Raw genomic sequence first — 26,054 nt, forward strand, 5'->3', positions numbered from 1 at the left:
ATAATGGAAGTAGAGCCCCAGGTTCAGTGTTGGGTACACAGGGACGGACCCTGATGCATTCGAGTCCTTGTGATTGTGTGTGTTTGAATAGCTGCAGCACAGTGTTCTGTGGACATGCTTGGTGGAATTTCCAACAAGGCCCTTGAAATATTCTCAGTATAGAGATTTACTGATGTACATGACAGTCCAGAATCTCCAGTGTGAAATGTCTCATCTCCTCCTCTAGGAACTCAGAGTTCTGCAGCCATGAGTTCCGCAGACCAGGAAATGGCTGCTTTTGGGGAGGCTGCTCCTTACCTCCGAAAGTCTGAAAAGGAGCGAATTGAGGCCCAGAATAGGCCCTTCGATGCCAAGACATCTGTGTTTGTGGCGGAGCCCAAGGAGTCCTTTGTCAAAGGGACTATCCAGAGCAGAGAAGCAGGGAAAGTGACCGTGAAGACTGAAGCGGGAGCGGTGAGTCAAGTCCCAGGAACCAGCGTTTAATTGTTTTTTTTGTTTGGTCACTCAGTGGACATAAACAGCTATCTTTTCTGTTTACCAGACTCTGACAGTGAAAGAAGACCAAATCTACCCCATGAACCCGCCCAAATATGACAAGATCGAGGACATGGCCATGATGACTCACCTGCATGAGCCCGCTGTGCTGTACAACCTCAAAGAGCGTTATGCAGCCTGGATGATCTATGTGAGTGCCCCTCCCAAGTGGTCATCACTGAACCCACCAGCCCCTTGCTTCCACTGTAGTCTAGATGGGTCACAGGTAGGGACACATTTTGCTTTCGCTAGTAGTGTAACTAGTTAAAAGGATCACTACTGCATTGGAAGGCACAACCCAACAGCTGGCACTTCAGCCTGTCTTCTCATCCCAAGCTGGGCAAGGCCACTGTCCACATACTGAGTTAGCCACAGATTCCCTTGAACAAACCTCAGAGCAGCTAGTGCTCATGTCTCAACCACATGCCTACATTTCAACCCCACACCCTTATTCCAGCAGCAGAAGCATCCAGGGAGAAAAGACAAATTTATGTTGCAGCACTTAAACATAATGTTTTTATTTGTTGTTTCATAGTACTTTCTTACAATCCTTTGTATTTCTGTTGGATGAGTTGTTATTTCACCTCCTTATTTTTCATTTTATTTATCTGGGTCCTCTCTGTTTCTTGATGAGTTTACCTAACAGTTCATCAATCTTGTTTGTCTTTTCAAGGAACCAGCTCTTGGTTTCACTGATCTTTTGTATTGTGTTTTTAGTCTCTATGTCATATATTTCTGCTCTGATCTTTTATTATTTTCTTCCTTCTACTTACTCTGGGCTTTCCTTGTTGTTCTCTAATTCTTTATGTTGTAGAGTTAGAGAGTTTATTAAAATTTTTTCTTTCCCTAGCCAGTTTGGCTCAGTGGATAGTCGGCTAGCAGACTGAAGGGTCCTGGGTTCGACTCTGGCCAAGGGCACGTACCTCGGTTGCAGGCTGAATCCCTGGCCCTGTCAGGGCACGTGCAGAAGGCAACCAATCGATGTGTCTCTCACATTGATGTCTCTCTCTCTCTTTCTCTCTCCCTCTCTCTTTCCCCCCCTTCTACTCTCTCTGAAAAGCAATGGAAAAAATATCCTCAGGTTGAGGATTAAAAAAATATTTATTTTTATTTAGGCTTGTAAGTGCTATGAGCTTCCCTCTCGGGACTGCTTTTGCTGTGTCCCATAGATTTTGGGCTGTTGCGTGTTCATTTTCATTTGTTCACAGGGAGTTTTTGATTTCTTTGTTGATCTTATTGGTAACCCATTCATTGTTTAATAACATGCTATTTAGCCTCCATGTGTTTGAATGTTTTTGAGTGTTTTTACTGTAGTTGATTTCTGATTTCATGCCATTGTGATCCAAGAAGATGTTTGATATGATTTCAATCTTCTTGAACTTGTAGAGACTGGTTTTGTGTCCTTACATGTGGTCTATCTTTGCAAATGTCCCATTTGCACTTGAGAGGAATGTATATTCTGCAGCTTTGGAGTGAAATGTTCTGTAAATGTCAATTAAATCCATCTGCTCTAGGGTGTGATTTAGAGTCACTGTTTTCCTTGTTGGTTTTTTGTCTGGATGATCTATCCAGTGAAGGCAGTGGGTGTTCAAGTCTCCAACTATGACTGTATTGCTGTCAATCTCTCCCTTAAAACATAATGGGTTTTTTCCCATTGCTTTTCAGAGAGAGTGGAAGGGAGAAAGAGAAAGAGAGAGAGAGAAACTGATGTTCGAGAAACACATCGATTGCTTGCCTCCTGACCGGGGCTGGGGATCAAGCCTGCAACCATGGTATATGCCCTTGGCCGACATTGAACCCAGGACCTTTCAGTCTGCAGGCCGATGCTCTAACCACTGAGCCAAACCGACTAGGGCCATAATGTTTTTAAAGACCAAATTTCACTGATTTTCATTCCTCCAAAATGACAGCAATTTGTATCTACCCATTCTCAATCTGTCTGCATTGGATGCCTTGAGGAAACCTTTCCAACTCCCCCAGGAAGAGTTGCACTTTCTGTCCTATAGTTTCTGCCCCTGCAACACTGACCATGTTTTCTCCCATCATTCATTTATAGGTCTGTCTCCTACACAGACTGTGAGTTCCTCAAGGAACATCGTCTCATTTATGTTCCATTCCTAGTGCTCGCAGACGCCTGGCACACAATACACACTCAGTACATATTTCCTAGTTGACGGTTATTATGTTACACTGATACCTGGTATAGTTTAGCCAGTGCTGATGTTCAGCTGGACAATACTTACACAAACAAACCTGGTGTTCAGTCAGCATCCATTTTTTGCTGGTGAGTGCCTGTCCTAGGTCAGTTGTCAAAAATTTGAAAACCATCCTACTGTAATCACAATGTATATACATCATTTGGTGTTCTGTTTCTTTATAATGTAATAGTATTTTGCAAATTATTTACTGTTTTTAAATGCCTGTATCATATTGTCTTAAGATTTACCAAAAAAAAAAAAAAAAAGATTTACCATAGTCCACCTAACCATTCCTGTACTATTGGGTGTTTAGGTTGTGTCTAAATTTATGTTTTTATAAATTTGAACTATCTTAATGTTATAAAAACTAAAAATATTTTATATTACACATAAAAAATTTTTTGGAGCTTCTGCTATGTGAAAATCACTGACAAATTCCAACAGGAATAAGTTGGAATTGTGGTCTCTTCCCTCAAAAACTTTGCTATCCTGTTACTGGGCCTTCCAACTAGCTTTCACCCTGAACCCTTAAAGAAGAAAGGCATCAGCGTGTTACTTAAGCGCTCCTTTTAGTTAAAATTCATTTAATAAGTGAATTGTACAAATGGAAAAGGTCTTTGAGTAGTCATTCTTTCTTATTCCTTTGCACAGACTTACTCGGGCCTCTTCTGTGTCACCGTCAACCCCTACAAGTGGCTGCCGGTGTACAACCCCGAGGTGGTGACTGCCTACCGAGGCAAAAAGCGTCAGGAAGCCCCGCCCCACATCTTCTCCATCTCTGACAACGCCTATCAGTTCATGCTGACTGGTGAGCTGAATGCTTTATATGTGCATCTTTTTAGAGCACACCCTGTGGGAGGAAGAAGCTCTAACCATCTCAATGCACTCTTTGAGATGGTCCCCTTCAGTTGAGGCTGATGTGTTTGTGAGGGAGATGCTCCAGGAAGGAGAGAGAGCAAAAGACCACTTGCAATCCCTACTACTATGAAATTGCTAATCATCTCTTAAACTTTTGAAAATAAACAGGGGTTGGCCATAGTTAATTTACTTTTGAACAATTCAGAAACTAAATGAGTTTGAATAAAAATATGAACATATCTACATATATGTATATCACACACATGCACACACACACAATCACACATACAAACTGTGTTTCTATTACTGAGAGCCGAAAAACTAGAGTAAAATGTGCCTCTGTGGTTGTATCCTCATATCCAATATGACTAATGAAGAGTCTCTTTACATTAAGGATGGGGTACAAATGCTACTGCCCTTCCCCCAGAACCAACTGGAACATACTCCAGATTTCCTGGTGTTTCTGGTATAAAAAGTTACACCATGAATCTTCCTCCTAGAACATTGTCTCAGCTAGACCAATCTAAGGTACTATGCACCTTGGGGAGAGAGTTTAGTGAATTCCTCTTCAGGTAGAGTAAAACATCAAAACAAACTGTTACCTTTCCCTAAAAAAAAAAAAAATTACTAAAGCCATGGTTACTTCCAAAGCTACCACCTTTACTATATTTACTCCTGTTCACACGCTAAAATGATCGCCAATGTTACTTACATTACTTCTTGTACCTACAATAAATAAGTCACTAACATGTCATCTAAATCCAACTGAAGACCCAAGACCACTTTTGATATCCACTTAATCGTAGAGCATTAAAAAAAGGCAGGTGCTTCCGTGCAGTGTTCTGTTTAAATGGTTGCATGTACACTAAATTGGGGGGGGAAGCCTAGGGTGCAGGAGAGAAGAGACTGAGAAAAGTAATAGACCTAGAGTCCATCAAGCTCTAGAGATTGCTGAAAAACAATATTAAGCTCATTCCATTTAACTTTACTATATTTACTATATTTTCAATCTCATCTCAGTTACAAATATAAAAGAAAACAGTATTAAATGTCTATCATTTCCTTTTTGTAGACCGAGAGAATCAGTCAATCCTGATCACGTAAGTAGACTTTATAATTTCTTTTCATGGCTGCTATAGCTGCCAGCTTTGGGAACCCTTTTGACTTAGTTGCTGTTTGACAGTGGAGAATCCGGTGCAGGGAAGACTGTGAACACCAAGCGTGTCATCCAGTACTTTGCAACAATTGCAGTTACCGGGGAGAAAAAGAAGGAGGAAACTTCTGGCAAAATGCAGGTGAGTCCGATAGTGGGAGTGAGAGTCAAGACTGCCAGAGCTCTCAGGAAGTCTGGGGCCTCAGATGTGAGCACCGCTCTTGCCTTTGCAGGGGACCCTGGAAGATCAAATCATCAGTGCCAACCCCCTACTGGAGGCCTTTGGCAATGCCAAGACCGTGAGGAATGACAACTCTTCTCGCTTTGTAAGTCTCTTGGTCACAGAGGGGTCTTCTCTGCCCTTAAGTGCCAGAGTAGCCATCTCTGAACTATCATTTCAGTCTCATCTTTCTTGTGTGCTCCAAGCTTTGTACATAACATCATCTGTTTTATTTGCAAGGGTAAATTCATCAGGATCCACTTTAGTACCACAGGGAAACTGGCTTCTGCTGATATTGAAACATGTGAGTAACAGGACCTCCTAAATAGAATCCAAGAATGACAAATGATGGTTTGGAGGAACATCTTGCTTGCAGCTCCTGCTGAGCCTGCAGCCTGTGAAACACAGTCTGCTGCCAAACGTGCCCACAGTTAATGCCAATCTTACCCAGAGTCCACAGTGTGTTTTACCCATGTCAGTCATGAGCTAATAATTCTGTAGGAACTGCCAGGAGCTGTTGGGCTTGTCTGAATTATTCCAGCCTCAGAATTAGTTTCCAATTTTTCTAAGAAAAAACTAACATGAGGGGTAATGAGTTGCCTATGGGTTGAATATGTGTGATTACTTCCAAGACTGAGCCTTGATAAATTTCACTTTTAGTATTCCCTTCATTATAAAGTGAGAAGAAACCCTGGGGAGGGAGGAGTTATCAAGATTCAATTATATTTCATATGTCAAGGAACTTCTATGAGAAATGAATATGCCTTGGGCCAGCATGCTTTAGTTTCTTTCTAGAGATGGTAAGAGCAGCTGCCATTGTAGAGATGTAATATGTGGTACCTCATGGGAATATTCAGCTGAAATCTCAAGGGACCAATAACATTTAGCTAATGACCCTAAGTACCAAAATCACTCCAGGAACTTGACAAGTTACCCCCTAATCTGATGTCTCCTTTCCACTGCAGATCTTCTGGAGAAGTCTAGAGTTACTTTCCAGCTAAAGGCAGAAAGAAGTTACCACATTTTTTATCAGATCATGTCTAACAAGAAGCCAGACCTAATTGGTAAGAAAGACTTAAATTTATAAGCTAGGAGTTCATCATTTTATTGACATCTTCTAATGTAAAATGTATCCCCTGAATTCTGTGTACCCAGAAATGCTCCTGATCACCACAAACCCATATGACTATGCCTTCGTCAGTCAAGGGGAGATCACAGTCCCCAGCATTGATGACCAAGAAGAGTTGATGGCCACAGATGTAAGTGGCACATGCAGTTTTTAAAAATCCATCATGCATGGGAATGACAAGAGCAACCTGCTGTAGCTGTGTGGTTAAGGATACAGCATTAATTCTGCTAAATAAGTTAGTGTCTTCTGCCCTCATCTTTGTCCTCTCATTTCTCCCGGCAGAGTGCCATTGACATCCTGGGCTTCACTGCTGATGAGAGAGTGTCCATCTATAAGCTCACGGGGGCAGTAATGCATTATGGGAACATGAAATTCAAGCAAAAGCAGCGTGAGGAGCAAGCTGAGCCAGACGGCACTGAAGGTACCAAGTGAAGCTCCATCTGGGTTTAATAGGAGAGTCTAGGCAAAAAGCCCATTCCAAACTCATGTCTCCTTTACAACTGAGCTTCTGATGGACATATAGAAAGTCACCCCATACACAGACTTTCTATAGTGATTCACAAACTACTCTGTGAATTGTGGGGTGCACAGTAGGTCACGCTGGGTACCTGAATGTGTCTCCACAGTTGCTGACAAGGCAGCCTATCTCCAGGGTCTGAACTCTGCTGACCTGCTCAAAGCCCTCTGCTACCCCAGGGTCAAGGTCGGCAATGAGTATGTCACCAAAGGCCAGACTGTAGAGCAGGTAGGTGCATAATTCAAATTCACTGCCAGGGATGGAAGAATTTTACAGTCTTGTAATAACCTCAAGAGATATATCTTTGTCTCTCAAGGTGACTAACGCAGTGGGTGCTCTGGCCAAAGCCGTCTATGAGAAAATGTTCTTGTGGATGGTCACCCGCATCAACCAGCAGCTGGACACCAAGCAGCCCAGACAGTACTTCATTGGAGTCTTGGACATTGCTGGCTTTGAGATCTTTGATGTGAGTTGGAAGCTGGTTGGTTATGGGATTTTATCTTAAGCCAATGGAAATATCAATCGGAAGAAATTTTTGAATATTATGACCTTTTCTTAATATTCTAAAAAAATTACGCTAAGACTTAAAACAGTGTGATTGGGCAGCTCCTTATCACTTATTACAGTGGCAATTTTACTTCTATAAGAATTAATGCACTCGATGAGAACTCTCTAACTCACTACATGATCCAAAGGGAATTAGAAATCAGGCTGGTGTAGTGGCTGGTATAACTCTACAAATCCCACAATGCAAAATGAACTTAACATAAAAATATCAAAGTAAACCTGTGCAACGCACAGAAATTCAGAAATACTTAGGCAGATAATAAGAGCTGAGGTAAGGTTAGTAATTTAGAGTCAGCATTAATAAACTCAATGCCATTAACTTTTTATTTTTTAAATATTTTATTATATTTTTTTATTGTTCAAAATATTACAGATGTTCTTTTTTCTCCCCATTGTCCCCTTCCACCCCTCCCGCCCTCCTCCCCAGTCCCTCACCACACCATTGTTTGTGTCCTTGGGTTAAGCATATATGCATATAAATTCTTTGGTTAATCTCTTCCCCTCTCTGAGATTCGTCAGTCTGATCCATGCTTCCATGTCATTGAATCTATTCTGTTCATCAGTTTATTAAGTTCTTTAGATTCCACATATAAGTGAGATGCCATTAACTCTTAATTCTCATTAATGTAGTATCATGGGATAAAAATTCATATTTGAATATGAAATACATCTTTCTTGCTTATAGTTTTGAAGAAGTTCATCTTTTTCTTTCAAATTGTAAAAGTAGAACTTGGGCCTTGCAGAAAATATGGAAAATCTAGAAAAAGGATTCCACATTAATTCCACTATTTATATCTAGGCAATGTTAATGTTTTGGCATTAAAAAAAAATACAAGTGTGTGCTAACATACTGTACATATTTTGTATTTTGATTTTTCTTTAATTTCAAATTGAAGGAGAACGTGGGTGGCAGTCTCTTGTAGTGCTGACCAGGAGACTTCCATATAGCAGAAACTCTTCCCTGACAGCTGCTAATGAGTCACAAATTAGTTTTTAAATAAGTCAACAGAAAATGCATAAGTTAATGGGAATAAACATGAAATGATTAAGTCAGAACTCAGAGAAATCCTGAGTAAACTTAAGCAAGTGTAGGAAGAGTGGATTAACAATTATTTAGGGTTGTGCATAAAGAGCAGCAGAGAAAACACTAGGTTTCACAGGCTGCCAATGATTTTGATATCTAAAGGCTATTTGACATATATTTTTAAATTAAAAAGTCCTATAGTTAAGAATGCTCAATTTGCTGAAGAGAAAACTAAACACATCTATTTATTTAGTTCAACAGCCTGGAGCAGCTGTGCATCAACTTCACCAACGAGAAACTGCAACAGTTCTTCAACCACCACATGTTCGTGCTGGAGCAGGAGGAGTACAAGAAGGAAGGCATCGAGTGGGAGTTCATTGACTTCGGGATGGACCTGGCTGCCTGCATTGAGCTCATTGAGAAGGTCTGATTTACATTTCAGAAACCATGTTTTGTGGCAACTAAATTATTCATTGCATCTTGTTTTAATTTATGCACAGAGAAAAATGTTTAAGTAGAATTAGAACTTTGTGTGTGGTCTGCTTCTAGCCTATGGGCATCTTCTCCATCCTGGAAGAGGAGTGCATGTTCCCCAAGGCCACAGACACCTCCTTCAAGAACAAGCTGTATGAACAGCATCTTGGAAAGTCTGCCAACTTCCAGAAGCCCAAGGTTGTCAAAGGCAAGGTTGAAGCCCACTTTTCTCTGGTCCACTACGCGGGCACCGTGGACTACAACATTACCGGCTGGCTTGACAAGAACAAGGACCCCTTGAACGAGACCGTGGTCGGGCTGTACCAGAAGTCTTCACTGAAAACTCTAGCTTTTCTCTTCTCTGGGGCTCAAACTGCTGAAGCAGGTAGTACTCAAAATATCTAACACTTTCTCTGCGTATTACAAAATGTGGTGCTAGATTAAGGCTGGTGATCTCATAGCCCTGGCAGAAGGATTGCTGAGCCAAACCCATTGTGTCTCCAGGTTTTGAGTAAGTGGGCTGCATTGTAATTATACATCTGTAGCTCCTTCCAGCACTGACAGAAACCTACTGCAAAGGGCCAGAGAGGAACTGCCAGGATCTCAAAGAGAAAAAACGTTAGCTTCCATGATTCTCTCCTGCTTCTCCCTCCATGTCTGCTGGATATTGAGTATCTGGGAATATTTAAGGCAGTATAATGGCAAACTTCTGCCTCTGAATTCTAGTTTCTATTGATGATTTTTGAAACTGTAGTGTCCCCAAATGTCCTAATATTGAGATGAATGCCCTTCACTTCATTTCCTGGTGGAGAAACAAATCGCAGAGAAATGGATGCACTCAGTTGGCACACAAGATTCACTCAGGATCAAACAGAGAGGCCAGTGGTATCAAATAATGTTCACTTCGGCACAGAAATCAGCAAATAGGCAAGAAATAGCCCTGTTGATTCAGAACTGTGTTTGAATGACAACTTTTCTTATTCTTTCTCCAGAGGCAAGTGGTGGTGGTGGCAAGAAAGGTGGTAAGAAGAAGGGCTCTTCTTTCCAGACGGTGTCCGCCCTTTTCAGGGTAAGGAAGTTGTCCTTGACACTCCCCGGTTACTTTAGGGATTTGTTTTTAAAATCACAAGGTCTTTTCACAAGTCATTTAGGAAAGGGCTGACATTAACTAGTGACGTCTGTTAATCTAGCTTTGGTGTGAAAAGTTTTAAATTACTCAGAATCTTTGGCTCATCTTTCATGTTAAGCCAAATAATAAATAATATTTTATAGGAAATTTTATAAAACTTTATACTCTGCCATTCATAATGTAGTTGAGTCATAAAAATAAGCAATGGCATGTACTCAGAGAGACAAAATAATCAGTAAGACCAACGAAAATCTAACAGCTAGCCTATGAGCACCCTACTATGGTATCCTTGTTCTTAATCCAGTCAATTCTCAATTATAACTGGTGGAATTGTTTCCTTTATAGGCAATATTTATGCCCTAAACGTTGATATAGTTGGAAAGGGGGAACCATATTTATAATGTCCAAATGTGATGCAGGCTTCTATTTTCTTATTTGGAAAACCATGGAGTTTAGAAGAAAGTGTGACCATCTAGCACGGAAAGGCAAGGGGCCTTGTAAATATGTACGGGTGTCCAGAGGGTAGAAGAAAGGTGGTACTTGTTCACAATAAAGAGAATCATGTGTCAGGCTGCTTTATGTGTGTAACTCCCACACACTCAAGTGGAGAAGGAAGTACTGCAGCAGAAACTGCATCTCAGGAGAAGCATATCAAGGTGTTACCTTAAGTGAAAACGCTCCATACTCAACTCAACCATAGACACTGATTTTATAGACATCACCCAAATGCTCAGAACCATGCCTCAAGTCTGAGATAACAGGACTTTTTTTTCCTGACTACAGGAGAATTTGAACAAGCTGATGACCAACCTCAGAAGTACCCATCCTCATTTTGTGCGGTGTATCATCCCCAATGAAACAAAAACTCCCGGTAAGAAGTTATAGAATGAAGACACAATGCATGACGACCATAGCTCCTTTTTACCAAACTCTTTGATGAAATACATATGTATTTTTAGGGGCCATGGAACATGAACTTGTCCTGCACCAGCTGAGGTGTAATGGTGTGCTGGAAGGCATCCGCATCTGCAGGAAGGGATTCCCAAGCAGAATCATTTATGCAGACTTCAAACAGAGGTCAGACTCTCCTAATTATGGTATATCTTAAAGTTTAGTACAAGTATATTTAATGCAAGAAAAAAAATCGTGAAAATATGCTTCTATTTATTTTAATTTTCTACAAAAAGTAAAAAATTATAAGTCTCAAAACACCTTTAAAAAATAGATAGGTCACATATTAAGTACTCTGCGGACTTTTCATTGAACTTACAAAGCTTCTGGGTTAGCTCATAAATGTATACATTAATTTTGATAATTATGAATACTACCCCTTTTGAGTGCTTAATGTATTTGGATTATCTCATTTAATCCTTACAAAAACTCAGTAGAGGCAAGAACTACTAATACCTCATTTTATAGACAAATCAACTGAGGCTGAAAGAAATTAAATTATTTACCCAAAGGCACATGGTTGTTCAGTGGCTGAGTAGTGAACTTGCCCATGCATGTATAGCTATCGGTAAGTGCTTTTCTGCCACTTCTTTTGCATCTTTGTCTTTTTCTCTCACACACTAGTATTCCAGCGTGTCACAGAAGCATGTCACAATAACAGCTCCTTTTTCTCCTCCCTAGATAAGTCCATCTTGAGCATCAAATAAGTGGCAAAGTGGACAAGCGGCTGGGTACACCTATAGGGAGTTGGTCTCTCCTAAGTCTGGGTCTGGAGAAATTGACAGAGAACCCCAGTGTCCAAGACCTAAAGCATTCCTATGTTTGATTTTAGGCAATTAGAACAGTTCTTCATACCTAAAGAGTACTTTCTACCAAATTCCTCATTAAAATTTGCTTTCTTGGACTCAGGATCCTAAAAAGCAAATGCATCTAGTGAGAATAATATACTATGTTTTATTAGTCATCTACTCCTTAATGTGAACAAGATAATAGCATCCTTTCCTGAGAACAAGGTCTAATGAGGCAGAAAGTTACAACTATGCAGGATGGTAAAATGGAATAAAAATAGTCAATCACAGACTGACTATCCATATATACAATGTCCTTCCTGTGAACAAAATATAATAATTTTTTTAAAACTCTGATTTTTAATGGATCATTTAATGCTTAGCTGCTATCCGTAAACTAAGTTTTAAAAAACTGTATGTACTTTAACAGATACAAGGTACTAAATGCAAGTGCCATCCCTGAAGGACAATTCATTGATAGCAAGAAGGCTTCTGAGAAGCTCCTTGCATCCATCGAGATTGACCACACTCAGTATAAATTTGGTCACACCAAGGTAATAGTCTCTAAAGTCTACCTGCTGCTATTTCCATCCCTTTGAATTTGATGTAAAGTTTCTGACCTACAACTCTGCCCATGCACAGGTCTTTTTCAAAGCTGGTCTTCTGGGGCTCCTAGAGGAGATGCGAGATGACAAGCTGGCCCAGCTGATTACCCGAACCCAGGCCAGGTGCAGAGGGTACTTGGCAAGAGTGGAGTACCAGAAGATGGTGGAGAGAAGGTATATAAACATACTGTTTATTCACATCTTCCTTCTTCAGAAACATGTTTGAGGTAGCTTATAGTTAAGACTCAGAGGTAATAAGGCCACCAAAGTAATAAGGAATCAATATGAGTCCTGCACTGAAGTGGAGAGATACTTAGGTAGAGATCATCACTATGGAACACATTCTGAGTGTTTGAATAAAAATATAAATATATAGAGAGAAGCATAAAGTGTGTGTTCTTATCTAACAAGAGAAAATATACTGGTGAGTAAGCAGAAACAAAATTTGCCCTAGCACTTGGTCCTAATACGAATTTATTGGGTGGATGATTAAATAAGATACATTGAACTGCATAGCAGACAGTATTTTCAACAGTGGTTTTATACAGGAAGACACAGAAACAACTTCTTCCATCTGATCATTTCTATTATCAAACTATCATTATTTCAAATATTAAGGGCATTTATCTGTGAAAATTTTCTTTCAGTAAGCTACTACAACGTCACCAAGATACATAGCTTTCTAGTGATCTAATAATGACGCAAGGACGGAGATCCAAGACTAAAGAGTTAGGTGTCTCAAAGTGCAGGATGCATGTGAATGGGACCCATAGTGAGAAATGCATTTTCTATTTGTCATCTGCACATCCATCCATATATGTATGGATGTGTAAATATATAAATAATTTACATTACACAAATGTTATTTCTATCACCTGTAGTTATGCTAATATTTTCTAGTGTATTCTATTTCATTAAAAATAATAAGAGTGGTCATGACCCACCAGATATATATTTGGGCAGTTAATTCCCTAAATATGAGGGTAATTAATTTTTAAAAATAATTTAGATTAAAACAAATGTGATGATATTATAGAGTAGAATGGAAAATTCATACAATATCAAAATATAAAACCAGAGACTTTCAAAGAAATTCTATGTTTTTAATGAGTCCCTTTATCTCGTGTCTCACATCCCTCAGGGGCTAGTTCTTCTTCATTGCTCTTATTTGTGTTCTCACAGAGCCATACCCCTCAGAGGGTGTTGGACCTGCATCATCAGAGTCTTAAACTTGATAAATATGCAAATTTTTAGGCTTCACTTCAGATCTTCTGAACCCGAATCTCTGGGGATAAGGTCCAGGAACCAATATTTTAATAAGCCCTTCAGATGATTCTTGTGTACAGCAGAGTTTGAGGAGCACTAAATTAGAGAAATAAGTGATTAGCAAGTCCTTGACCATCACCACAAAACCAATTTTTTTCATCTATGCTTTTGAAAGAAGTTGAGAAAATAGTGGGGGCAGCACCTCCAACTCTCACTGCCAAGATCTCATCTAATTTCATCATCCACACAATATCCAACTTGCATCGGCCCACACTGGTATTTCTGTGCCATTTCAGGGAAGCCCTCTTCTGCATCCAGTACAATGTCCGCTCCTTCATGAACGTCAAGCACTGGCCCTGGATGAAGCTCTTCTTCAAGATCAAGCCCCTCCTCAAGAGTGCGGAGACCGAGAAGGAGATGGCCACCATGAAGGAAGAGTTTGAGAAGACCAAGGAAGAACTTGCCAAGTCAGAGGCAAAAAGGAAGGAACTTGAAGAAAAAATGGTGTCACTCCTGAAAGAGAAAAATGACCTGCAGCTCCAAGTTCAGTCTGTAAGTAGTGGTATTATCCTAGACAATGCTAATCAAGATGCAGGTGTCTGGTCACTAGTGACATTAAGTTGGGTAGTCACTGTGGGAGACACACTGTAGGGGGAAAGTGAAAGCATTCCGATTGTACTAATAAAGTCCAAATATTCCTTCATTGCCCGATAAGCACCCACAAACCAGCATCAGAGCAATGAGATAGTACTGAGGTAGAATGTTGTCTTCCATTTTACATTTTCATCAAATTACAGGATTTATTACCTATTTTCCTTTGAAGACAGTTCTTGAAAGTGATTTTAATATAAAACTATCCCAAATAGAATATTAAGGGGAGGACAGCATGGAGAGAGTGATTTTTTTCTCTGAAACTTCCTTCAACTTCTAAATGTCCATGGATCTTGCGTCCCAATGCAGCCAGCTGACAAACAGCGGTCTGCTCCGCCAAGTTTTACTGACTTGCTGCTCATTATTGACCCCAGACTCAGACCTTCCATCCCTTCATCCAGCTCCACAGGCAGCGCCCACCCCGTCACACGCAGGTTCCCGCAGCACGCGCCGCTCTGCCTGCCTCCCAACCGGCTCCTCCTCCCTCCAGCCTGTTCACTGCTCACTCCTGAACCAGTCCTTTTAGAGCTCCTTCCATCAACTCTGATGTGTAATTTTTAAGACTGCCTTTCATTTGGTTTGAACGGAATTGGTCTGGCATAATTTACTCATCACAAAATCATGTATTTTTCCTGTTAAGATTGTTCTCTTTTGTCAGATTTCGAGGCATAACAACTCCTTCTTCTAGATTACAGATGGGTATTTTTTTTCTGCCCCCACACTCTTCAAATATTTCCTGAATTTTTTCTGTTGTCCCTAGAGAATAACTTAGAATCTGTCCTACACCATTATCTCCACCCCATGGCTGTATGCTGCACACTTTATTCCTTTATGTATTCAAAGGCTGATATGGAGACTCACTGATAAATGAACGTATCAATTTCTCTCTCGTTTCCTGTATACCCCCAACCTTCTTAATTGGAAACATAGCATGTTGCCAGGAATTTCTTGATTACTTTCTGCCTCAACTTGAATTTAGAGCATGATCAGGATCATCCTACAGTATCATAGAGAGAAATAGTTTAGTAGCAGCTGCATCCTGAATTTCTCCTGATGGAATGCCTTCTCTCTTCCTACTCTTTCCCCCAATAAATTGATTTCCAAAAACCAAATCCTACTTATCTGTCAAGGCCCAACTCAAATGCCATTTCATTCACAAAACCATCTCTGATATAACTTCTCTGAATCTTATGTCACTAATTGCTTTCTGAATTAATGTAGCTTTTAGGGGACAGGTTTTCTAATCTATTGTAGAATACAGTTGGCCCTTCAAATCCATGGGTTCCCATCTACAAATTTAACCAACTGTAAATTGAAAATATTAGAAAAAATTTTACGTTATTGCTGACTTACTATATAGATAGGCCCATGATGGTTGTGTCTGTACTAAACATGTACAGACTTTTTTGTCATTATTTCCTAAAAAATATAGTATAACAACTACTTATATAGCATTTACATTGTATTAGGTATTACAAGTAATCTACAGAAGTATATGGGAGGATGTTCATAGGTTATATGAAAATATTATGCCATTTTATATAAGGGACCTGAGCATCTGTGGATTTTGATACCTGTGAGGGGGACTTAGAACCAATTACCCGTGGTTACCAAGGGACAAGTGTATACTGTGCTAAAGAACCAAGACAATATCTAATACATTTTGTTTTTTTCGACAATGCAGAATATCCTGCATTGCACACAGCAGATGGTTCATAAAAGTTTAAACTCAAAGAGCAGCAGAAATTTACACTGTTATAATTGGAAATGCTTCACTCTTTCTTCCCAATTTTTATTTTGTTACCAAATCAAGGAAGCTGAAAGCTTGGCTGATGCAGAGGAAAGATGTGACCAGCTGATCAAAACCAAAATCCAGCTTGAAGCCAAAATCAAGGAGGTGACAGAGAGAGCTGAGGATGAGGAAGAGATCAATGCCGAGCTGACGGCCAAGAAGAGGAAGCTGGAGGATGAATGTTCAGAGCTCAAGAAAGACATTGACGACCTCGAGCTGACACTGGCCAAGGTTGAGAAGGAAAAGCACGCCACAGAGAACAAGGTATGAAATATATATATAAGAAAAGGTATGAAATATATATATAAGAAAAGCTTATGTTTTTATTATTATAATAGAATACAAACATAAAACTGAATTCACCAAAATACAGCATGTAATGCAAAGTATTTTTACTTCCTAAGGTGAAAAACCTCACAGAAGAGATGGCAGGTCTGGACGAAACCATCGCCAAGCTGACCAAGGAGAAGAAGGCCCTCCAAGAGGCCCACCAGCAGACCCTGGATGACCTGCAGGCAGAAGAAGACAAAGTCAACACACTGACCAAAGCTAAAATCAAGCTAGAGCAGCAAGTGGATGATGTGAGGATTATCAAGAAAGTCTTTTTTTTTTTTTTAAGGCTAAGCAAGCCTTTTGACTCAACATTATTTATGTTTAGCTTGAAGGGTCCTTGGAGCAAGAAAAGAAACTTCGCATGGACCTAGAAAGGGCTAAGAGGAAACTTGAAGGTGACCTCAAGTTGGCCCAAGAATCCATAATGGACATTGAAAATGAAAAACAACAACTTGATGAAAAGTTAAAAAAGTAAGTATAAAATAATTACTTATGAAATTGCTTCCAGTAGTGGATATGGACTCAATTGTTATATTTTGCTATTTTTCAAAAAGGAAAGAGTTTGAAATGAGCAATCTGCAAAGCAAGATTGAAGACGAACAGGCCCTTGGGATGCAGCTGCAGAAGAAGATCAAGGAGTTACAGGTAAGTATCTGGTTTCCATCAGTGGAACTCAACATGACAAAATTACTAACACAAGCTAAGTTTGTGTTTTTCATCATTCCCAGGCTCGCATTGAGGAGCTGGAGGAGGAAATCGAGGCAGAGCGGGCCTCTCGGGCCAAAGCAGAGAAGCAGCGCTCGGACCTCTCCCGGGAGCTGGAGGAGATCAGCGAGCGTCTGGAAGAAGCTGGTGGGGCAACTTCAGCCCAGATTGAGATGAACAAGAAGAGGGAGGCTGAGTTCCAGAAAATGCGCAGGGACCTGGAGGAGGCCACCCTGCAGCACGAAGCCACGGCGGCCACGCTGAGGAAGAAGCACGCAGACAGTGTGGCTGAACTTGGGGAGCAGATAGACAACCTGCAGAGGGTCAAGCAGAAGCTGGAGAAGGAGAAGAGTGAGATGAAGATGGAGATCGACGACCTCGCTAGTAATGTAGAAATAGTCTCTAAAGCCAAGGTACTACAGAGTATGGGAAATTGTTTAACAACAACAATCCTTTATGTACACATCATAAATGCACAGGCACTTTACACACATTATGTCATTTGTTCTCTACAGTAATCTAAGAGTTTAGTAAGAAAGACAGTATTTGTATTATTTCTACTGAACATATGAAGAAACTGAAGTCAAAGAACTTAAGCACATTGGCCCCATCATACCATTAATAAATAAAAGCACCAACTTTGAACATAGGCCATCTGTGTTCTCCAGGTCTCCAACTGAAGAATACAGATCTCTAACAGTCTCAATTATCCAATAAGCAAAGTGTCACTCAACATAAAGGCAGTGAAATATTTGTGAACATGTTTTTAGAAAATACACCATAAAATTCTTACAGAACCTTAAATTTAGACCATAATCGTTAATTTAAAAAAATATATTGTACAGAGCTTCACGATTAGCTTTTTAAAAATCCCGATGTATATTTTCAACCTAGGACAGCAATCATAAAATATAAAGAAAAAATTCCATCTATATCATTTTGCATATAAGAGAATTTGATTTATTTCATTTGTAAAAATAAATATTTTTCTGTTTTAGAAGAAATTGTAGCTAGAACAAGATTATGTTAAAATGTCTTCATTTACCCTTTTTGCTTTTTCTCACAAGGGAAACCTAGAGAAAATGTGCCGCACTCTAGAGGACCAAGTGAGTGAACTGAAATCGAAAGAAGAAGAGCATCAGCGGCTGATCAATGACCTGACCACCCAGAGGGGCCGCTTGCAGACAGAATCTGGTAACTCCCTCCTCTTCTATGCTGCCTAAGAGTGGAGATGATGTAGTTAAAAACAACTGATTTGGTGCTGTGAAAGCCTAATAAAAGTAACTGAGAATATGGGTGAATCACTGAACAGCTCAGACTCTCAATCTACTTGCAAGGTCTCTTGAGGACAACATTGGAGATGAAGGCTTCAATAGGACTGCTCCAGTAAGGCCTTGAGTATCTGGCCACACTGAGAAGATGTTTGGGGTTAGGAATCACTTCAACATGGGTCCAGGGCTTCTGTTTTAGACCAAGCTTCTTTTTATCTATATCACAGTGAACCAAATTCCTGAGTAGGGCAATGGATAACCCAGTTTCTAACATGTCTTATAAAATGGGACTATGTAGAATTAAGCACTTTAGCTCCCTTCTCTGAATGTTATCACCAGCTTTTACACAGTATCATGTAACCTTGAAAGAATAAATTATGGAGGAAACAAAAAATTTAAGTTGTATTTATTTGTTCAGATTAATATGTAAGTTTCATCATAAAACTCAGAAAATTAACATTAAGCATGTAGATGTCGATAAATAATTCAATCATCTGAGCACTCAATTGGGAGGGGGGAGTTAAAAGTTAAAATTTCTAATATAGGCCTGCAAAATTTTTCTTCACTTTAAAAAAAATGGTGTTATTTCATTTGCCTATCAGGTGAATTTTCACGTCAGCTAGATGAAAAAGAAGCATTGGTGTCTCAGTTATCAAGGGGCAAACAAGCATTTACTCAACAGATTGAAGAATTAAAGAGGCAACTTGAAGAAGAGATAAAGGTAACTAGTATTATAAGACTCATTTTTTCCCCATGATCTGATCCTAATTGGAGTCCATTACATCAGCTTTTTAAAGATTGTGAAGCTTAATAATTAAACATTTAAATATGCAGTAAAATGAAGATGTAACTATTTCCACAGGCCAAGAACGCCCTGGCCCACGCCCTGCAGTCAGCCCGCCACGACTGTGACCTGCTGCGGGAACAGTATGAGGAGGAGCAGGAATCCAAGGCTGAAATGCAGAGGGCACTGTCCAAGGCCAACACCGAGGTTGCCCAGTGGAGAACCAAATACGAGACGGACGCCATCCAGCGCACAGAGGAGCTGGAGGAGGCCAAGTATGTGGGCAGATATGACAGAATGTGTGGAAAACTTTGAATATTGAATCAGAAAGATACAACCTCTGAAGAGTCCATAAATTGGCCCACAAATGTTCATTAATTAGCTCCTATTTGCCAGGCACTACTGAGCCCTCTGAGAAGACATGAATAAAGCAAAGGTGATCTCTGCCCTCTTTGCCTAAATCTAGTTAAGGAAATGAAGAACACCACATAATTATACAGATAATTAGGCCTTACTGCTGTGGGTCAAGCACACCAGCTCATTGGTGCTGCCGGGTGTTACACTTGCTGGTCCCTCTGCCAGGCATACTCTACCCCAGATCTCCCACCAGTTCACACTGACTTCTTTTAGATCTTGACTCAAATGTTACCTTCTCAGAGGGCCCCTCCCTAACTATCTAGAACAGTTGCTCACCATTTACTGTTTTATTTTTCTTCATTGCACTTATATCAGCAATATGTTATTATACATTTTCGCACTTGCTTATAGTTTCTCTGTTTCACTTGTTTGAAAGCTTCATGAGACAAGGACCTTTTCTGTCCTGTTCACTGCTGTGTACCCAGTGTCTGGTTCATAACAGGAGCTCGTCAATATTTGTCAAATGAATAAATGATATTTTTAATACGATTATTTTTAATATGAAGTTTCTAATACCTTTCAGTGTGACAACAGTTCATAATTCTTGTTTTGGTTCATTTCTCTCCACAAATATGTATAATCTTCAAGGAAGAAGCTGGCCCAGCGTCTGCAGGATGCTGAGGAACATGTAGAAGCCGTGAACGCCAAGTGCGCCTCCCTTGAGAAGACCAAGCAGCGGCTCCAGAATGAAGTGGAGGACCTCATGCTTGATGTGGAGCGAACCAATGCTGCCTGTGCAGCCCTGGACAAGAAGCAGAGGAACTTTGACAAGGTAATTTCTGCAGCAGCCTCTGCTATCCACTATTTTGGTCCATCCTTTACAGCAGGTAACCACTCTTGGTTTTTCAGATCCTGGCAGAATGGAAACAGAAGTATGAGGAAACCCATGCTGAGCTCGAGGCCTCCCAGAAGGAGGCCCGCTCTCTTGGCACTGAGCTGTTCAAGATGAAGAATGCCTATGAGGAATCCTTGGATCAGCTAGAAACTTTGAAACGGGAGAACAAAAACTTGCAGCGTGAGTCCCTTCCCCTTTCAATAATATCCATGCCTTGAAGAAGCCTTTCTCTTATCTCCTCTGTCTGATCAAATCTCTACCTGTCTTTTACCCAAACAACAGAGGAGATTTCTGACCTCACGGAGCAGATTGCAGAAGGAGGGAAACGCATCCATGAACTGGAGAAAATAAAGAAGCAAATTGAGCAAGAAAAGTCTGAACTTCAGGCTGCTTTAGAGGAAGCAGAGGTACAGGTCAAATTGTACATTATAAACAAATTCAGAAAAGAATTAGGCCCATTCACACAGATTCAATAAAAAGATAAAACGCAAAATTTATGAAAGAAGGTGTGTAGAAAAACTTCTACATGTTTCCATTCCCCCCAATGTCACCCTTGCTGTCATTAGGCATCTCTTGAACATGAAGAGGGGAAGATCCTGCGCATCCAGCTGGAGCTGAACCAAGTCAAGTCTGAAATTGACAGGAAAATTGCTGAAAAGGATGAGGAAATTGACCAGCTGAAGAGAAACCACATTAGAGTCGTGGAGTCCATGCAGAGCATGCTGGATGCTGAGATCAGGAGCAGGAATGATGCCATCAGGATCAAGAAGAAGATGGAGGGAGATCTTAATGAAATGGAAATCCAGCTGAACCATGCCAACCGCATGGCTGCTGAGGCCCTGAGGAACTACAGGAACACCCAAGGCATTCTCAAGGTAAGCGGGGTCAAGAGATGGCCCCAGGGCAGTTTGGGTGTCTGAAACCCTGAGCACAAGATGTCTCACTGGTATTCATTCCACAGGACACCCAGCTACATCTGGATGATGCTCTCCGGGGCCAGGAGGACCTGAAGGAGCAGCTGGCCATGGTTGAGCGCAGAGCCAACCTGCTGCAGGCCGAGATTGAGGAGCTGAGGGCCACTCTGGAGCAGACTGAGAGGAGCAGGAAAATCGCAGAACAGGAGCTGCTGGATGCCAGTGAGCGTGTCCAGCTTCTTCACACCCAGGTGGGATTCAGCACAAAGAACTCGCCTTTAATAAATGCCTATATGTCCCAGAAAATATAAGCTTAAATTTATAGTTGACTACCAGGTTTTATACTTCTACCAAATTTTCACTGTATGATTGAGAAATCTTTTGCTCTCTTGTTTTGCATAAGTTATTGATTTACTTCCTATAATATTCTAAGGCTACCCATGTTATTTTGTGTTAACATCTTTATTGTCCTGTTATCAATATTGACAGTTTTAGTGTAGAGAAATGAAATGTTTCAGTACTAGTTATAATTTTATGCCTGTGAATGGTCTCAGTGGTAAGTAGCAGTTATAAAATTATAAAATTATAAAAATATTTGGCCTAATTATGAACTATGAAGATGCTGAATATTCTATAACATTTCTATTTTATTTAATTGTACTACATAACAAAACAATATTAAAGGTTATTTGACTTGTAAATTTTTCTCTGAATTTTTTTTTTTAAATTAGCTACCACTAAGAGATAACATGATAAAAAAATTTATAACTTATTTTTAAACAGAACACCAGCCTGATCAACACCAAGAAGAAGTTGGAGACAGACATTACCCAAATACAAGCAGAGATGGAAGACATTGTCCAGGAAGCCCGCAATGCTGAAGACAAAGCCAAGAAGGCCATCACTGATGTGAGAAGGGGGCAATGCAGTGGTGGGCAAACTTGAATCTTGATGAGCTAGCTCAGCTCCCTCAACTGATTACGTCTTATTCCTAACCAGGCGGCCATGATGGCCGAGGAGCTGAAGAAGGAGCAGGACACCAGCGCCCACCTGGAGCGGATGAAGAAGAACCTGGAGCAGACGGTGAAGGACCTGCAGCACCGCCTGGATGAGGCTGAGCAGCTGGCCCTGAAGGGTGGGAAGAAGCAGATCCAGAAACTGGAGGCCAGAGTGGGTATCTCAATATCTATTTCCATTTGCTCCCAATGCCTCAGTAGATCAAAGTTCTTAAGAGCCTATTAATTTGCAGGTGCGTGAGCTTGAAGGGGAGGTTGAGAGTGAGCAAAAGCGTAATGTTGAAGCTGTCAAAGGTCTGCGCAAACATGAGAGGAGAGTGAAGGAACTCACTTACCAGGTACAACAATAATTTTTATCAGCTAAGCTCTCCTCCATATATATGTGAAACACTCATATGCAATGATAACATGGGTCATGTACTTTAGAAATAAAGCTCTATGGTTTTTATAATCTTTCAGACAGAAGAAGATCGGAAAAATATTCTCAGGCTTCAGGACTTGGTAGATAAACTTCAGGCAAAGGTGAAATCTTACAAGAGACAAGCCGAGGAGGCTGTAAGTATCTTTAAGACAGAAGGGAAGAGACAAGTCCCCTGTGAAGAACAGCTAATAAATAATTAGATTTACTACTTCTTGTAGTAAATAAGCTACCTGCTTTATAGAGAAAGCACTTCTTAAAAACTTTTGTGCCCTTTTATACTTATTGCTTATTATTTATAACATTAATAGCTTGATTTTAAAAGTAAATTTTCAATCCACAAAGAAACCTCAAACATTTCAAAGCAGAACTAATGCCACATTTTCTAGCCACAGCATGATAAAATTGTAAAGTGATGAGAAATATATACACAAATTCCCAAGTGCTTAAATATTAAGAAGCTAACATTCCTAAATATTTTTGGGTTAAATTGGAAATAAAAAACATACTTACTGAATAATTATCAATTATATATAAAATTTCAAGGAAGATGCTATTTTTACAAACTTATAGAATATAGTCAAAGCTATCCTCAGAGGTCAATTTGGTGCTTTATATGCTTTTGTTATGAATAAAAATAAATATAAATGAATAAACTGAAATTCCAATAAATAAATTATAAATATTAATAATGAAAGTAAGAAGTATCCTTAGAGATAAAGGTAGAAACTGATGAATGAGTGCACTATATTTTAACTTGCTAATTTCAGTAATAGCTGATAGTTTCTAGGGAGTTAATAAAATAATAGTAATAAAATAAATACACTTATGTCTAGCTTAATCGAGGAAAAAGAGAAAGAAAATAAAAATTCTCAACATTAGAAATGAGAAAGTAGACAAGCCATACAAGTAGGTTTACATTTTTAAAATGTAAAATGTAAACCTGTCAACAAAATTGAAATCTAGAAGAAATTGGTGATTTTGATAGCAGAGCATAAATTAGTAAGTTGGCTGAATAAGTTATTTCAGAATTACTTCTGAAAATGAGCTCAGCTCCAGATAGGTCTTTCAAAACTTCAAGAAACAGGTAACCCCCAAGCTATGATAGCTGTTGCAGAGCACGGGAAAAAGTGAAAAGATTCTGAAATTATTTGAAGAAGTTCACATAACCCTCATACCAAACCTTGTCCATGGGGGGGGGGGGGGGGGGAGGACTAAAGGCAGTTTTACTGATGAGTATAATTATAGTAAAAATAAATTACTAAGCTGCTAAAACCCATATTTATTCATGGGATTGTCCATCAGTGATTAAATAGGCTCAATTCCTACAATGGAAGAACTACTTAATATTAGGAATCTGTCAATAGAATCATTACATCCAAAAAAGGAGAAAAAAAGTGATTGTATTAAAATGTGACAAATGATATATTATAAAATTCAACATTTTTTCAAGTTAAAGAAACTGTTAAGAAATTCATCCTTGCTCTAGCCAAAGTGGTTCAGTTGGTTGGGCATCATCCCAAGCACCAAAAGATTGCTGGTTTGATTCCTAGTCAAGGCACATGCCCAGCTTGCAAGCTTGATCCCCCAATAGGGGGTGTGCAGGAGACAGCTGATAGATGTTCGCTCTCACATAGATGTTTCTCTCTCTCTCTTCCTTCCTATCTCTCTCTCTCCCTCTCTCTCCCCCTTCCTCTCTCTCTCTAAAAAATATTTTTAAATAAGAAAGATATTCATTCTTAATATGATTAAGAATATCTAACTCAAGCAAACAGTCGTCTTATAGCAAGCATTAACAAACATGACTTTAAGATTCTTGCCTTCTTCTCTGCTCTTACACTTTTTGTTGCTATACTTGTGGTATGTATCTTTTAATATGTTTTGGTTGCAAAAATATGGATGTGACTATTTGTGAGACACCAAGTTCCAAGTAAGTCATAAAGTTCATTTCAATAACAAGCAGAATCCAAGATAAGTTTCCTGTTGAGTATTTTAACTTCTCTGTAGATGCCAAGTCTGTTTTCCCCTTAGGCCTGGAGAGTCTAGAAAGATGCACAGTGTGGGTTTCTTATAATTCCATTTTATTCTCAGGAGGAACAATCCAATACAAATCTATCGAAATTCCGCAAGCTCCAGCATGAGCTGGAGGAAGCCGAGGAACGGGCTGACATCGCGGAGTCCCAGGTTAACAAGCTGCGGGTGAAGAGCCGTGAGGTTCACACAAAAATCATAAATGAAGAGTGATCGTGCCCCGATGCTATGGAATGACTGAAGAGAGCACAAAATGTGAAGTCTTTGGTCATGTCTATCTGTAATTACTGTCTATTCCACCCTATTGCAAAGGAAATAAAAGCATAGGGTACTTTGCAAATAATATCCTTAGACTGGTCTTTTCTCTCTCTCCTAAATCGATGTCAAAGCTTGAATAATCACAAGATTATCAAACAATTACATTCAACCTACCACTAAGAAGTAGTTATGGATTCACTTTTATTTTAGGTCTATAGCAATACTTTAAGAAGATAAAGTTGTGGCTTATTAGAGAAGCCAGTTCTGATTAACAGAAATCTGGAAGTTATTTGTATTTCTTTTTAACCTTTCCCTCATACTGGGATATAGTAGGGTTTTAGAAAGCTTCTGCTTCTCCTCATATGAACCTAATTTTCAGGTCTATGCAAAGAAAGGCGCTAGCTATATTCTCACATAGGGGATTCAGACTAAAATATACCATTAACTCTCCTTGCTTAATAACTGTTATCAAGAATACAAATCCAAAGTATTACTATTAGCACATGAAGGTTTTCATCATTAATACCATTATACTATATATTCACTGTATGTGCATTAGATAAGGGGTATGACATGAAAGAGTGAAATGGGACCTCCCTATGAAAGTTACAGGGTGGCTATAAAGTTTGGATACAAAGAGAATAGTATTCATATATTGTAATATAATATCAATAAGCTATTTATTAGCCAATGTTCCAAGACTTTGTGGCCTCCTGTATAATCTATAAAATAAGAATCTCAAAATAGATTATTTAAATATATATTCAACACACATAATGATGAGTATGAGTTCAGAGCAAGAAACAGACAGCAGGAGCACTCTTAATTACTGAGTTTTCCTACAGGACTGATTTTTAACCTAGTTTCAGTTAAGATCCACAGCCAAAAATATAACCTTCTTGGACAGCGTAAAGGGAAAGCTGAAGGGTAGCCTTCATCTGGAAAGAAAGCGAGGGCACACTGGGTGAAACAGCACTGAGACAATAACTCAGGTTGGACGTGCAGGAGTTTAGCAGGTAGCTCTGGCCTGAGGAAGGGTGTGGGACTGCCCTTCTCACTCCCTTGGCCTCTCTTTCACTTGTTCCCACATTACCTGTGATGCTTCCGTGCCTCCTAACTTGGCAATAACGGTCAAAAGTGATGTCTTACTTTCGACTTTTAAAAAATCTATCCAGGGCAGGTCAAAAGGCTCTTACAATTCCCATCAAATCCTATT

General features: G+C 39.7%; 1 protein-coding gene across 1 annotated transcript; it reads left to right on the forward strand.

Moving 5' to 3' along the window:
• Positions 1–255: 255 nt before the first annotated feature.
• LOC107544522 (myosin-2) lies at positions 256–24,793 on the forward strand. The gene is made up of 38 exons (XM_016222419.2): positions 256–453; positions 542–685; positions 3,384–3,540; positions 4,663–4,690; positions 4,774–4,885; positions 4,977–5,069; positions 5,204–5,267; positions 5,929–6,027; positions 6,119–6,222; positions 6,375–6,513; positions 6,719–6,837; positions 6,926–7,075; positions 8,454–8,624; positions 8,750–9,059; positions 9,667–9,743; positions 10,587–10,674; positions 10,763–10,880; positions 11,973–12,096; positions 12,185–12,321; positions 13,710–13,965; positions 15,878–16,120; positions 16,261–16,437; positions 16,515–16,660; positions 16,744–16,834; positions 16,918–17,307; positions 17,962–18,088; positions 18,768–18,886; positions 19,028–19,224; positions 19,955–20,138; positions 20,216–20,381; positions 20,484–20,608; positions 20,768–21,076; positions 21,163–21,366; positions 21,899–22,024; positions 22,115–22,285; positions 22,365–22,469; positions 22,591–22,686; positions 24,641–24,793. Exons 1-38 carry the CDS (start codon positions 268–270, stop codon positions 24,791–24,793), a joined length of 5,805 nt encoding a protein of 1,934 aa, XP_016077905.2. The 5' UTR covers positions 256–267.
• Positions 24,794–26,054: the final 1,261 nt, after the last annotated feature.

Source organism: Miniopterus natalensis, chromosome 17, assembly GCF_054644295.1.
Source record: "Miniopterus natalensis isolate mMinNat1 chromosome 17, mMinNat1.hap1, whole genome shotgun sequence".
In the NCBI taxonomy this organism is placed as follows: domain Eukaryota; kingdom Metazoa; phylum Chordata; class Mammalia; order Chiroptera; family Miniopteridae; genus Miniopterus; species Miniopterus natalensis.